This window comes from Aplysia californica, unplaced genomic scaffold, assembly GCF_000002075.1.
Source record: "Aplysia californica isolate F4 #8 unplaced genomic scaffold, AplCal3.0 scaffold00728, whole genome shotgun sequence".
NCBI classification, from domain to species: Eukaryota; Metazoa; Mollusca; class Gastropoda; order Aplysiida; family Aplysiidae; genus Aplysia; species Aplysia californica.
This window is the reverse complement of record NW_004797998.1, coordinates 103192-119594: the sequence shown is the minus strand read 5'-3', so window position 1 is coordinate 119594 and position 16403 is coordinate 103192. Positions and strand designations below refer to the sequence as shown.

General features: G+C 41.3%; 1 protein-coding gene and 1 long non-coding RNA gene across 2 annotated transcripts in view; one reads left to right on the top strand and one right to left on the bottom strand.

Moving 5' to 3' along the window:
* Positions 1–2687: 2687 nt before the first annotated feature.
* On the bottom strand, positions 2688–4433 carry LOC118478608. Its single transcript, XR_004859171.1, has 2 exons — positions 4269–4433; positions 2688–2861 (listed from the first exon to the last, which is right to left on the bottom strand). It is a non-coding gene; the product is annotated as an uncharacterized LOC118478608 (long non-coding RNA).
* Positions 4434–4579: 146 nt separating this feature from the next.
* LOC101855524 (palmitoyltransferase ZDHHC15B) overlaps positions 4580–16403 on the top strand; it is a gene marked incomplete in the record, with an annotated part of 44143 nt that continues 32319 nt past the window's right edge. Inside the window, 4 exon segments of the mRNA XM_013088359.2 lie at positions 4580–4700; positions 13040–13066; positions 14097–14191; positions 15029–15149. Coding sequence (XP_012943813.1) covers positions 4586–4700; positions 13040–13066; positions 14097–14191; positions 15029–15149 — 358 coding nt within the window.

Genomic DNA, 16403 nt, shown 5'->3' with positions numbered 1-16403 from the left:
TTCGCTCTCGTCCAATGCCGATATGACACTGACAGGGTGCTCATGACTTTGTCCTTGATTCAGGGTGCAGGTGCTCAGACAGATATAGGCCCTCAGTTTTACGGCATTTGCAACACAATTAAGTCACATAAGATGGGTCCCCCGTTCTATGACACAATTAAGTCACATAGATGGGTCCCCCGTTTTATGACACAATTAAGTCACATAAGATGGGTCCTCCGTTCTATGACACAATTAAGTCATATAAGTCATATATAGTGCCGAAGATTAGAATTGTTACAAGAGAGTAACAAACACAAAAAAAAGAAAGAGGAGAGATAAGGACGATAGATGTTCGCAAACAACATAGGAGCACCCGCCAACCACCCACATCCCCAGTTTTCCTCACATCTAAACTCCAAATAGTGCACAAAAATCAAGGGGTTGGTGGGGGGGGGGGGTTTACAAGATATGAGTTAAACAGTACAAAGCTGAAACACAGGAACTGATCTTGCTGGGGCTTAGGACATCTCAAAGTACTGCACTGGCTTGCCGTGAAATTAAACATGCACTCATGAACTTATTAACTTAATTAGGCTTGGTGATTTCAAGTAGGCTACTACTAAAACTAAAGTCGGACTGGCCTACTTTGACTTAAAAGATCAGAAAAGTTGCAGAGTTCGCTCTCTGGGTACAAGGAGATGCAAATTTTTTAGACTTCCAAATCCCCACTTGTCAAATTACAAGAAATGACATGACAATTTCCCTGAAAAAGGGAACAAGACAGAACTTACGGTACTTGAAACCGACAGCCACTGTTCTGGGTGACTCATTTTCAAGGATTTTCTGTTCATTGTACCATATTATGTTGTACTAACAAAAAAGAAGCTGATATTCAACCAAAAAACAAAAAAAATAAATAAGGAAAGAGGAAAAAAGAGAGTAGAGGGGGGACGTAAGTAAAGGAATTCATGCTGAGTATGCGATAGTCTACTCAAATATTTTTCCAAAGACAAATATGACAAGGACTTAGCATCTACAGCAAGATTCCAGACTAGACCAGGCTTAGAACAAACCCGGGTCAAGCGAATGTGGCTCTAAAATATAGACCAATAGGCAACATGCAAGCTCAGAAAGGCTGTTATTAATTCTAAATATAAATTTTGACTGCTTCACAAAATTGCTGGATATGGTCTTGTGGACTTTGCTCCAAAGACGTCACGAAAAATCCCAAAACGATCGAAATTGCCCAAAATATCAGTCCATTTTCCATGAGGAAAGTGTCTATCCCAGACGGGCAGACTTCAAAGACAGTGTCATTATCATAGTTTGAAAATGCAGTTGGGAAGTGGGAAGTGGTCATTTGTAAAGGTGATTGTCTTGTACAGGTGGTTGTCTTGGACAGGTGGTTGTCTTGGACAGGTGGCCGTTACAGTAGATGAGACAGAATATACTGCTACAAACTAAAACAGTCTCAACAAAGCACTATATATAGGGGCCTACGCATACTGAAACATATAAAGTCGACCAGAACTTGATAAAATATCAAATTCCAAGCCAACTATATTGATATTCTATGAGCATTCTATAAACAGAGGCTACAAGTGATACGTCTAAATGCTGAATGAAATTGTTCTCCAATCCACGCAAGCCACTTGAGCTGTCACATGTGAGACAAACACATACACTGTACACATGCTACGTTCTATTCACAGCCTATCACTACATTGTAGATTCTGCCTGCAATCTTAGCCCAATAACGGGCTCTAGCTTTGTCTGCTGAATACGACAGCTTCTTAGTAATCTTACCCACGTCAAAATCATCATCATCCAAGAGTGGATTATCTGTATCAGAATGACAAGAGTCAAGTTTTCCCAAAGTCTCGAAGGCCAATTCTACACTAGTTCTTATTTTCCCCAAGACTAAAACAGTAAAAATAATCAGTTATAAATATCAAAAGTATTGATAACAATTTGCCAACAGCTCTGGGAATTCACTCTAGTCTAGGAGATGCATAGATTACTGAGACTTTAAAAGCAAAGAAAGCAAAAAGAAGAGAACAGCAACAAACTATTGGGCTGTACCGGTAACTATGAGTAATGATGAAGTTTTGACTTTGAAAAAGGATCTGAATCACAACTTTTCATTTTCAATCACAGCCACAGTCAATGATACTAACAAAAACCTGAATACTAAAACAATGCAAAGAAAAACCTATTTGCATTGTACATTTTTGGTTTGATAATGATAACTTAGGGTTTTATCTGTTTAATGTACTGACTGGGAAAAACTCCAAGACCTGAACATAAATTATTAGGGATATAACACATGACAAGAGACAAATATACCTCAGCTATATATATATTTTTTTTAAATTAGTATTTTTTTTTCAAATTGTGCAACTGTCATGTCATCACATGTCTTTGATCTCTTTTCTTTAATTTTGACATATTTTATTTTATATATATATATATATATATATATATACATATACATAAAATATCAGCCAGCATATCATCAAATAAATCGGGGAAAAGTTGTTGGCTGATCTCTCTTGATACATGGAAACATGACCAAACAGATACAAGCAAGCACAGCTACAACCAGAAATCATAAGTCTGCACCCCCAAAATTAGAATAAATCAAACTGGAAAAAAATAAAAATAAAGTTCCAACAAATTAATTTTTTTAGAGCAAATTGAACTTACTGGATGAGAACGCATTTTTCATGTGGGGATCCACGGACAGAAATCTGTTGGCCACGGACGTCATGATGACTTCGACCTTTAGCTACAAGTGACTTCGACCTTTGGCTACAAGACCACTCAGGCTTGTCTGAAGACCACTCAGGCTTGTCTGTTCTTTTCTAACTTGACAGCATCTGAAAAACGGACGCAAACAACAGAAGTAATGTGGAAGTTATACAAACCTAAAGATCCGAGGCAAAACTAAATCCCCCCCCCCCTCCTTCTGCATCCATTCATTAGCACTCCTTGCTGCAGTTCACACTTCTTAATGCAGCTTCAAAAGTCTCTTATTTGGCTCAAAGTTCTAAAGTGACCAATGCATGAGTTTCTTCCCACTCATTTTCTAACTGTGGAGAACTGGAGATCTAGAGGGGGGGGGGGGATTGGGGGAAAAGAGAGAGAGAGAGAGAGAGAGAGAGAGAGAGAGAGAGAGAGAGAGAGAGAGAGAGAGAGACAGAGAGACAGAGAGAGACAGAGAGAGAGAGAGAGAGAGAGAGAGAGAGAGAGAGAGAGAGAGAGAGAAAGAGAGAGAGAGAGAGAGAGCTAAAGAGAGAGAGAGAGAGAGGGAGGAAAAACAACAATTTGGAAACATATGTTGTCACTTTTCCTTAAACTACGACAGCTGCAGAGTTGACAGTTGGTAACTTGTACCTGCAAAAAGATAAATCCACATGACGTAGCCCGATTTTTTAATTTATTCATTTAACTGAATTTAGACAAATATATTAGACAAAAAGTTCCCGTCCTTTTAGTCTTTGTGATTCTTCCACTGAGAAACAAAACAAATCTAGGTCTAGAATCTATAGCTGTCCTCCACAGTGGAAGTTCCGGAAGTGATATTTCGCGAGGCACATTTTGTTTTGAGAGTATATAGACCAAGACCTTCTAATTTTTTAAACATCTCTCAAGATTTATTGCTTCATTCAAGTAGAGAGAGTGTAAATATAGATCTAGATTCTAGATCTAGTATAGGCCAATCATGACTTCAGTTGATGAAAGCACCGATCATTCCTTAAAATTTCATCGAAAGGGGGCCCAGCTAGATCTAGTATATATATATGTGTGTGTCCTCACCAACTCAAAGATATTAAAATTATACATCATTATCATCCTATATACTATGCCCTTAACTATCTTCAACCTGCGATAGCTAGAACTGTGCACGCCCACTTTTTAGACCCACGCACGTACGCTGGTGTCAGTATCTAGGATCTAGGACTGCTGCTTCAAAGCACTTTATTGCTTCTCCATCTTAGTGTCAATTCCAAGATTACAGCCCCTGGAGAGTTATTTGGACTAATGGAATGAGAAGGCGAAAATATCGGCTAAGCCTAGAACCGATCTAGATCTACATCTAGATCTAGATATCTGGTCTGGAAGTCGTAGGTCTGGCTAAATCGGCTCACAGTACGGCTAGTCCAGGGGAAAAACAAGTTTCAGTCAATTTCAAGGAAAACAAATATATCTGGGTCAAATTAAAAAGAAAAGAAATATAAAGCAAAATAAAAATTTAATAAAAAATCTATGACCTTGTTACTTACATTGCGTACAGTTTATATCCCCTTGTAGAAGGTCGTTAATTAGAGGAACTTCTAGTTTCCCTCCGCGTTACACTCGCTTGACGATCCCACCGCCATGTTGTACACAGTCTGTTGCTGGGGCGGTGTGTAGAAAGGAAAACAACAATAATTTATTTGTTTGAAGATTTTTTTTTCATTTTCTGTCCGAACATGGAATTATATTCCAAGATTTAGACTGAAAATGTAAATATTAAAAAATAATAATTACTTTTTTCTAATTTACAGTATTCTGTGGGCTCACTTGTTGATGACGTAAAAGAAAATCATAAACAGGAAAAATGGCCCCCAGAGCTTGTCGATTGTGCTGTGAAGCAGTAAAATGGGCGCCTGTAATATTCATCACAGCAATAGTTGCATGGTCCTATTACGCTTATGTCGTACAGATGTGTATACGTAAGATATATATACGAATATTCTTGTGTTAACAAGTTTGTTCACGGGTTTTAACTCGTTTTGCTCCCTGGTCCTGCCCAAATCTTGCTCGTTGTCGTTTGTTATTAATGTTAGATCTAGTTTAGTGAATGATGAATGGTGTTTCCTCGTTGTGTTTGCTTTTGTTGACACTGACACTTGTAACGCAACGTCATTGTTGTTTTTGTGGTTCTAGATTACATCCTAGGTTCTGTCAGATGTTAATCTAATGAAATTAGACTCTTGAATGAATTTACTATTCTAAGTTTTCAAAAATAGCCTCTCTATCTAATGTCCAGGTTCAGGTACTCTGAATACTCTGATTGTTTATTTTAGGAAGTGGCTTATTCTCATCCGGGGTGAGAATAGAAAAACGATCTAGATCTACCTCTCACCCCGGGTGAGACTTGCGACCGTAGGCTACTCTCACCCGGTTTGAAACAAGACCTGTTTTTCCTCATGTTATTCGGACTCTGATTCTTGTCCAGCATGACATCAATCACTTCCGACTTCCTGTGACTCGTGAATCCGGCTTCCTGTCCTGCCTCACTCGTGACTCGCCTCAGGCTGGGTAGAGACCGGGATCACTTCGGGCAAAAAGGCGTTTTGTGCAGGAGCCGAGTTTTAATCTTATGATGAATTTGAGGCCGGCCTGAAAAGTTATAGCGCTTCTAATAAATGTTTATTTGTCAAGAGGTCATCAGAAGCAATTAACCCTCATCCTGCGGGAGCTGGGTTTATGTAGCCCGATAAGCCTATTTCGGCACCTCGCCTGCGTTCTGGTCCCGAGTCAGTATAGCTCCTGGCTCAGCTCGCGCGCATCCTCTTACGTGTCATTCGGGTCCCGAGTCGGATCCCCATTCACGCAGGTCAAGTGTGTGTGCGTCAGTCTGCTTGAGTTTGTGTGCGTTTGTGGCCTTCTTCTAGAACCACCTGCGTTGGTTCGTAATCGAGGCATACGTCTCATTCAAAACATGCCAAGTTGATAGCTCTAGATGTTCATCCAATGAAATTATAGAAGAAATTGACCCACTTAGACATGAGGAGCTCGAAAGGATAGTCAGGAAACAAGACTTCCATTTTTTCTATACAAAATATTTCAAATGAGCTTGATTTTGTATGAAATAATACTACCTGATAAAAAATGAGCTTGTTTGATAGTTTTGAATACCCTTGTGCAGGTACAAAGAACAATTTGAGTGTAAAACATTCGGAAATTGACCTAAATTATCCCTTTTCGAACCTCAGGTCATTCATAACAACAAGAGCGACCAGAAAGGTTATTCAAATGGGCGTAACTACTCGTAATGTCTTATCAGCTTGTGAGAGGGGGTTATTCGTGTGTTTGTAACACTTTATAAATAGAATGCTATGAAGGATAGAGCGTTATTTTCATCATCAGTTAGCACACTCCCGCGGTATTCATGGCGAAAACACACGTTTCCCGGCGCACGCGCTGTACACCAACTGTACACACTGAGTGACCCCGGCGGCCTGCCCGGCGAGTCCGACGTAATCGGTTGCTGATAAGATACGCATCTGGGCACAGACGCAGGATAAGAGTTAAAGATGGCTCGTTAGCGTGTGTCGGGGTCGGATGGCCGGCCTGCACACGTGTGGCTGTGTGCGTGTCGGGGAGGGTGGTGGGGGGGGGAGCACTATCGGTCCGGGCTTTGAACGTCGCATACGCGTCAGTCTTTTTCCCCCCGGCAACTGATCATTATTACAATAGAAAGTGGCTATTCTCACCCGCCCGGAAGTTCTCGCAAGATCAACTCCTCCCCTCTTCTTTCTCTCTCTGTCTCTTTCTGAATACTGTCTATCGGTGTGGACGATCAAATTGACCAAAACAAAGTTAAAAAATGATGTTAAAACACAAAAGTAAATTAATTTGGTTGTCTACAAAGATGCTACGGCTATTTAACTTTTCGAATCGTGCCGAACTACGCGGGTCGCCATTTTGTTTTGCCCGGAAATTCTCGCGCTACTCCTCTCTCTCTTTCTCTCTCTCTCTCTCTCTCCACTGCCCACAGACAAAATTGTACGCTTTTAGTAGGCTACAGTTGTAATGGAACGTTTGTTCACGGCACAGAATTCTACAATTTTTCCTCACAGTGTAGAATTCTATGGTTTATGGTGAACGCAAAATTTGGTGAACGCGCACCGGGTGAGAATAGCCACAAGACTCTCCTGCACTATTCTCACTCCGGGTGAGAATAGGGGTGGCCATTACAATAATAAGCTAGTCTTGACGTAGATCTACGTAATGAATTGTGCGCTGGTCTATAGAATCAAAAGTTGCCGTATGCTCAGCTCTACACAGCAACACAACTTTTTCTTGGTAAACAATCGATATGACACAGGCTTGTGTATTTGAACGAATCGGTCTTTTTTTTTTACACAGCTCATAATATGCAGGTGCAGGTGGTCTGCTTATCTTCAATTTTACCTTTTTCTACAACAAAGAAAGTGGGGGGGGGGGGGGGGGGGCGTATCAATGAGGCGGCGGGCATCGGATCGGCAGATAAAGGTGTGGGGGAAACTAAAAAATGGCGGAAAATTGGAAGCACTGAACGTTAGATCTATAGAACGAAGACACTTCCTTTTTTCGGGACCCGAGTCCAAATACATAATTTTCATATTCGGACTCGAGTCCGAATAAGAAATTTTTTTATTCGGACTCGAGTCCGAATATGAAAAAATGTTATTCGGACTCGAGTCCGAATAACGACGGCCTTTAGGAATACTTTCTATCGATTTGGATGATCAAATTGATAAAAGCCAAGAAAAAATTACGTTATAGCACAAAAGTAAGCTAATTTGATCGTCTTCAAAGATGCTATGGCTATTTCACTGTTCGAATCGAGCCGAACTACGCGGGTCGCCATTTTGTTTTGCCCGGAAGTTCTCGCAAGATCTACTCCTCCCCTCTCTCTCTCTCTGTCTCTTTCTGAATACTGTCTATCGGTGTGGACGATCAAATTGACCAAAACAAAGTTAAAAAATGATGTTAAAACACAAAAGTAAATTAATTTGGTTGTCTACAAAGATGCTACGGCTATTTAACTTTTCGAATCGAGCCGAACTACGCGGGTCGCCATTTTGTTTTGACCGGAAGTTCTCGCGCTACTCCTCTCTCCTCTCTCACTCTCTCTCTCTCTCCACTGCCCACAGACAAAATTGTACGCTTTTAGTAGGCTACAGTTGTAATGGAACGTTTGTTCACGGCACAGAATTCTACAATTTTTCTGTTATCACAGTGTAGAATTCTGTGGTTTAGGGTGAACGCAAAATTTGTTGGCCTAGATCTAGGCTATAACGGTGAACGCGCACCGGGTGAGAATAGCCAAAAGACTTGCCTGCACTATTCTCACCCAGGGTGAGAATAGAGGTGGCCTTATTTTATGAGGCCACCGCTGCCACCTCCCGGAACTCTATGATCTATTCTCACCCAGCCCAGGGTGAGAAAAGAGCAGTTGTAGGTCTCTCTTCATCCGGGTGAGAGTGTGAAGCTTTTGGCTATTCTCACTTGGTGTGCGTTCAGCGATGGGCCGATCACTTCAGGCTTCAGGTGAGAGAGTGCTATTCTCACCCCCGGTGTGCGTTCACTGTGATGAACACCCAGTGTCGCCAGTCTAAACAAACGTTCCGGCTCTCTTTCGTTTTGTGGCGTCAGTGGCCTAGTGGTTAGGCTCTCGGACTCGCAACCGTAAGGTCGTGGGTTCGAATCCCATCATGGGCCCGACGTTGTGTCCTTGGGAAAGGCACTTTACACAAATTTTCCTCACTTCACCGAGGTGGGAATGGGTACCCAGCTATAGACAGCGAAAGATCTTGTCAGTTTGTTAGTGTTTGAGCGCTTAATCGGCTGCTCGCACTGTATGCTTCCCCGGAAGCTGAGAATGTTTCGGAGTGTTCCTATGGTCTGCTGGGGTAATAATATAGTGTAAAGCGCATATAGCCTGCTGTTGAGCGGGGATATGCGCTATACAAATGCTATATTATTATTATTATTATTATTATTGTTTTGAAAGGGTGCAAAATTTTGTCTGCGGACAGTAAGAGAGAGAAAGAGAGGGGGGAGAAAGAGATAGCCAAGCCTTTAGAATCTAGAATTTGATATAGAGAGAGAAGGAGTAGCCAAGAACTTCCGGGCAAAAAAGTAATGGCAGCTGGCTTAGTTTGGCTGGATGTGGAAGGTGAAATAGCAACTGTAGTAGTTTAGAGATCTTTGTAAACGATGAAAATAGTTTACTTTTATTGTGCTATGGCTATAGCCTAACATAATTTTTTTTCTTTGTTTTTATCAATTTGATCATCCACACCGATAGACAGTATTCGGAAATGAGGAAAAACAGGTCTTATTTCACACCAGGTGAGAATTTAGCCAACACTCAACACTGGCATGTCTCACCTGAGGTGAGAGGGCAATCGCATAAAAATTTTGTTCTCCCCCGCGATGAGAATAGCCACTTTCTATGGTCAGATAAATGGTCTACTTCTTCAACCTAAGTCGAGTGAGTATCATGGACTGAAATCAGCTGCGGCAGTTTCTCTGGAGACTTTGTTGATTGATGATTAGGCTATTGAAACTAATTTTATAATTGATGAGTTCAAATTTTTAGTCAAACAAAAATGAAACACTTCCTTCTAAACTGACTTGTGACAGTCCTGTTACTGTAACCCTGTCCTGTGTAAGCTCAATCGGTGATGCTGACTAGGGGAGGCCTTTACTCTAAAAGTTAGGCTTGCTTAGAAAGCTGACTTAATAAATACTAACTGCACATATTGTTATTCTCACGCCGGGTTGTTTTTTGGCAGTGTCCCAAACCTTTTTCAGTATTTCAACAATCCCTGACAGAGCCCCAAGGCTGACACCGGTTCAAAAGATGTTCATCACATAGATCTATATTTAGACATTCAACAGAAATCACATAGATCTATATTAGACATTCAACAGAAATCACATAGATCTATATATAGACATTCAACAGAAATCACATAGATCTATATATAGACATTCAACAGAAATCACATAGATCTATATTAGACATTCAACAGAAATCACATAGATCTATATATATAGACATTCAACAGAAATCACATAGATCTATATATATAGACATTCAACAGAAATCACATAGATCTATATATAGACATTCAACATATATAGACATTCAACAGAAATCACATAGATCTAAGACTATAGACATCTTCATCTGAAATTTCCTCCTCACTGGTGTCGGCAAAATCATCCTCTAAATCACTCATTTTGGGGTAATTTTGGTTGAAAATGAAAGAAATACAACACTACAACAATGGGATAGTCTCCATAGTTGTCAAAGCCCTCAAAACCTGGCCATTTTGCTCTTCCAAACGACTTTGCCTATTCCGGTCAGTTGAACTGTAGATGAGGCGACTGTCCTTCACCTTCAATAGCTTTAAAGAAACTTACCTCCCAACTTCCGCCAAACTCGGTGGGAAATGAAAGAAGTGATAAAACTAGCACACTCGTGTCATGAACCCGTTTCCCTACCTGTGACGGGAGCACAAGTTTCTGAACAAAACCGCCAAGTCCATCCCCTCAGGGGTATGGGATCTGTACGTCTGCGAGCCAGTGACGGGAATCGTAGTCAGCGAGTGAAAATGTGAGACAGACAAAACTAGTAGAACGGTTGCAAACAAAACTGAAGTCATCAGAGACAGACTAACATAGAAGAAACTTCAGATGAGGGGTATACACCATGGGCATCTTCACTCTTCTATAATTTAACACTTTCTGGAAATTAAAAAAAAAACCTGAAAAAAACCTGAACAACATAAAAGAAAAAAAAAAGTTGTAATGGGCCGTTCAGTCTTGAGCATGTGACCACCTCAGGTGGGGACCTCACAAGGGAATCGTTTGCTTGCTAAACTTTCGTCCTTTCATCTGCTCTGATTGAGACGTCCAGCTGTGTCTTTAAGACAATCACTTTTCTCCTCCCCAATGGGTGACCCTCTTGGACAATGTCCACCTCACTTTCCAAGTTTGCAACTGTCCCTTTGTTGGAGAATGATTTCCTCAATGCTCTGTGCTTGCTGAACCTGGTTTGTGTTAATCTGTGTGCTGATAGTACAGCATTTGTCCCATTCAGTGTCAGTGTGTATGTGTTAACCTGTGTGCTGATAGTACAGCATTTGTCCCATTCAGTGTCAGTGTGTGTGTTGGTAGTGTGTGTGTTAACCTGTGTGCTGATAGTACAGCATTTGTCCCATTCAGTGTCAGTGTCTATGTGTTAACTTGTGTGCTGATAGTACAGCATTTGTCCCATTCAGTGTCAGTGTCTATGTGTTAACCTGTGTGCTGATAGTACAGCATTTGTCACATTCAGTGTCAGTGTGTATGTTGGTAGTGTGTGTTAACCTGTGTGCTGATAGAAGTACAGCACTTGTCCCCTTCAGTGTCAGTGTGTATGTTGGTAGTATGTGTTAACTTGTATTGTGATAGTACAGCATTTGTCCCCTTCAGTGTCAGTGTGTATGTTGGTAGTATGTGTTAACTTGTATTGTGATAGTACAGCATTTGTCCCCTTCAGTGTCAGTGTGTATGTTGGTAGTATGTGTTAACTTGTATTGTGATAGTACAGCATTTGTCCCCTTCAGTGTCAGTGTGTATGTTGGTAGTATGTGTTAACTTGTATTGTGATAGTACAGCATTTGTCCCCTTCAGTGTCAGTGTGTATGTTGGTAGTATGTGTTAACTTGTATTGTGATAGTACAGCATTTGTCCCCTTCAGTGTCAGTGTGTATGTTGGTAGTATGTGTTAACTTGTATTGTGATAGTACAGCATTTGTCCCCTTCAGTGTCAGTGTGTGTGTTGGTAGTATGTGTTAACTTGTATTGTGATAGTACAGCATTTGTCCCCTTCAGTGTCAGTGTGTGTGTTGGTAGTATGTGTTAACTTGTATTGTGATAGTACAGCATTTGTCCCCTTCAGTGTCAGTGTGTGTGTTGGTAGTACAACATGTGCCAGTGCTAGGAAAGTTGACAGTATTTGCATTTTGTGCTAGTTTTTTTAAAGTGTAAATTTATTTACCTGCATGAAAGAACAGTGAAAGTGGAACAGTTGCATTTTGAGCGAATCTAATGCTGAGCGGTACATGTAACTGTAAAGTAGTTTAGTTATCGTTGACTAAAAATCTTTCTACAGTCTAAATTCCTGTGTAGCCGACAGAATAGACATTAGACACTCACAAGAACATTGTTTCGAATTTGATTAAAGTTGTTTTTTGGGTTTTTTTCATTTTCATTGGAAAATGACTTAGGAAAAGTAGCACCTAATGGTTTCTGTTTTTTTTAGAAAATGTTGTTTGTATTGGGCACTGGGGATGCTGTATTTCCCACGCCCGTAGTGCGCTTTTCATTGAGAGAAGTGCGCCATACGCTTAGTTAGTGTGGTATTCAAAGTAGCAAAGACATTGAGAAGAAAGAAGAAATCCTCCCTGATGCCACACACACACACACACACACACACACACACACACACACACACACACACACACACACACACACACACACACACACTGTACTCTGCTCTTCTCTCCCCTAGTTACCTCGATTGTCCCCCCCCCCCCCCCAATAATTACTATAAAGGGGATGTCTTGTTTTGAAATTGAAGTGTTTGTGCTTTTTTTTTTACTTTCTCACCCTCTGTAAACTGAGTACATTTGTGAAAGGTTAGTTTAGTTTTTGTAAGAGTTTTACGGCACTTGCAACACAATAAGGTCATATAAGTGCCGAAGATTAGCGGTGTTACAAGAGAGTAACAAACACAAAAAAGGAGGAGAGATAAAGATGATAGATGTTTGATAGGAAAGAAGAAGCAGCAAAGGTTAAAAGTGGAATGCTCTCTATGTCATTTACGTTGATATGCCTTTTTTATCATTTCATTATTGTGAAAAGGTTCTGGCTTTTTCATTCTTGTTCTGATCCTCACATGTCGGCTGTTGTGATTTGTGCTGGTTTCAAATGAGTCGCACTCTGATGGAGCTCTCCTTAAGTTCATTCTACTTTTTGTAAGTACAATGTTTTGATTCATGACGAGGCAGGTGGATGGCAAAAGTGAGAGACCGTAGACTGTCCTTTACCACCTCCTCCCATCATCTGGGAAATCTGTTGTCTGAATCTTTACTGTACGTTGAACACATAAATTATAAAAGGCTTAAAAAAAAAACCCAACAAAATTTGATTTAGGCAAATGAATTGATGCTCATTAAAGACACATTTTAACTTGGATTATCGAGATGATTTCACCTAAACTGTTGTTATATCTCCTCCTCAGTGACAGCTGACACGATATTCGAAAAAGGTAAGTTGTTTAAAATGTCTCAGAGTTGTTGGAATGTCTCAGAGTTGTTGGAATGTCTCCGTTCATGAAGTCGTCAGTCTTTGTTTCCATTCTTCTCTTGTGAGTGAAATTGTAATGGATGGGATGACAAACCATTGGATCTGGCGTTTGTGTGGGAACTGGGGCTTTTGGTTTTTCAGGTTAATGACTTGAATCTGATTCCCATTTGGGGAGAGTATTGATAGAATCGCGTGTCCCCCCACCTGTCTCAACTTTCTGCTGCGTAGTTTCCCTCACAGTCTGGGTGGGCCCTGACAGACGCGGTTGGCACGACTGACCCGCTGAATGCTCAATGGTCTCCTTTGTTCTGATTGGTGGTTTGTTGACCATCCGCTCCTGTCCCTTAGGGTTGGAAATGATGTCGGTGACTGCCTGGGTGGTTGGCGGGTGCTCTAGAAGATAACTTGTGGGTGCTCTAAAGGTTTGGTTTACTTTTATTCTTTTTCCTATTTTCTTTTCTTTCTGACTTTGAGCGTCCTGATCTATTTCTTGCCAGTTCCTCTTCCACTCTGATCTATTTCTTGCCAGTTCCTCTTCCACTCTGATCTATTCCTTGCCAGTTCCTCTTCCACTCTGATCTATTCCTTGCCAGTTCCTCTTCCACTCTGATCTATTCCTTGCCAGTTCCTCTTCCACTCTGATCTATTCCTTGCCAGTTCCTCTTCCACTCTGATCTATTCCTTGCCAGTTCCTCTTCCACTATACGTGCAATCAATACAATGTGACTTATCATTTTTATGAATGTTTATTTGTTGAGGAGAATGCTGGAAAAGTTGCTCTTTATTCCTTTGGGGTGGTTTTTTTTTTCATTAATTTTTATTTCTTGTTCTGGTCGGACAGCTGTAATTTTGTTTTCTTCAGCAGTTTTTTGTGTGTGATTATTTTATAATTTCTTTGACATCATGTCTGTATCCACTCATAGCACTGCTGGAGCCTATTTGATTGTTTCACATTTTTGATGGCCTTGCTGTTTGCTTTGTGTACTTCCCAGTGATATTTCTGTTACTCTACCACCCGATCCTGTTCCTGTTCATGTGGTCCTATTGGCAGACCATATTTGCCAAACCGCGAGGTCCTCCCAAAGAGGTAAGGTATTGGTGACGTTTTTGTTCTTGTCTAGTTCATTTTTACATATGTACCTTTTTCTTGCACATCGGCCGTGAACTGGTAGCTTCACTCAGATGATTCTTGTTCTTGTTCTTGTCTAGTTCATTATTACATATGTACCTTTTTCTTGCACATCGGCCGTGAACTGGTAGCTTCACTCGGATGATTCTTGTTCTTGTTCTTGTCTAGTTCATTATTACATATGTACCTTTTTCTTGCACATCGGCCGTGAACTGGTAGCTTCACTCGGATGATTCTTGTTCTTGTTCTTGTCTAGTTCATTATTACATATGTACCTTTTTCTTGCACATCGGCCGTGAACTGGTAGCTTCACTCGGATGATTCTTGTTCTTGGCCTGAGCTGTCACTATATGATCATGTGGGTTTGGGATTTATTGTCACTATATGATCATGTGGGTTTGGGATTTATTGTCACTGTATAATCATGTGGGTTTGGGATTTATTGTCACTATATAATAAAATAAGATAAGATAAGATAAGATACATCTTTATTGTCCAGATCCTGGCACATTGGTTTGGTGTTCCACCACGAGTACACGCACACACATCATGTGGGTTTGGGATTTATTCCAGGATTCAGAAGTCTTGATTTTCAATTGGCTAATTTTGGAAATGATGTGAAGGTTCTGAGTTTCTATCCTAGTAATTGTTCGTATTTGTTGGGGGGGGGGGGGGGGGTTGTTGAAGGTGTTTTGAAGCTAGTACAGTTTTACGGCAGTTTGTCAAACATCGGAAAGATTATTTTCTCTTTTGTTGTCAGTTTTTCCTGAGTTTTGTTTTCTCTTGTGTTGTCAGTTTTACCTGAGCCAGGCGGAGTGGCAGCGGCTAGAGTCTGAGAGAAATGAGAACAGTCAGAAGGAACAGCTGGACAACTTTGCCAGGAAGCTGCCCATCCAGAACCGAACTGTGGCAGGATGTAAGCGAAGAGACGTTCGTTGTTTTACTCATTGGAATGGGGAAACTTTCTTTCTCTTAACTCCTTCCCTGGCAAGCATCTTTGATGTACTGCTGCTTTTTCTTTCCTCTTCCTTACCATCGTCATTTGTCCTCTACATCTTTTGTATGTTTGTCACTCTCTTGTGACCCGCTATTTCCGGGGTGCCTTGATAGTCGAAGCAGACTTTGTGCTGTTGAGGCTAGAAAGGTGAGCAGAGTAAGCCTGATTCGCTGTAAGGACTTCTCTGTTGACATCCACCCCTTGGCGCTCATATGACCTAATGCAGTTGCGAGCGCCGTAAAACCCTCTACTAAAACATACTAAAACAAACCCTCACAGAAAAACAGGATTGAGGTAACCTGCCCTCTGAGTGGTGTCAATTCTGTCCCTGTGGGCGGTCCATCATGTGTTCACCTCCATGTCCTGTCCCTGTGGCCGGTCCATCATGTGTTCACCTCCATGTTCTGTCCCTGTGGGCTGTCCATCATGTGTTCACCTCCATGTTCTGTCCCTGTGGACGGTCCATCATGTGTTCACCTCCATGTTCTGTCCCTGTGGGCTGTCCATCATGTGTTCACCTCCATGTTCTGTCCCTGTGGACGGTCCATCATGTGTTCACCTCCATGTTCTGTCCTGTGGGCGGTCCATCATGTGTTCACCTCCATGTTCTGTCCTGTGGGTGGTCCATCATGTGTTCACCTCCATGTTCTGTCCTGTGGGCGGTCCATCATGTGTTCACCTCCATGTTCTGTCCCTGTGGACGGTCCATCATGTGTTCACCTCCATGTTCTGTCCCTGTGGACGGTCCATTATGTGTTCACCTCCATGTTCTGTCCCTGTGGACGGTCCATTATGTGTTCACCTCCATGTTCTGTCCCTGTGAGCGGTCCATCATGTGTTCACCTCCATGTTCTGTCCCTGTGGGCGGTCTTACAACAACCCCTCCCCTTGTTCACCTCCATGGTTCACTTCTGTGTCAGAAGAACCGTTGTTATTCTTAGCATCTGTTGTCTATTTCACCACACATTAGCTGTCTATTAACTGTCTTACCATTTCACCACACATTAGCTGTCTATTAACTGTCTTACCATTCACCACACATTAGCTGTCTATTAACTGTCTTACCATTTCACCACACATTAGCTGTCTATTAACTGTCTTACCATTTCACCACACATTAGCTGTCTATTAACTGTCTTACCCATTTCACCACACATTAGCTGTCTATTAACC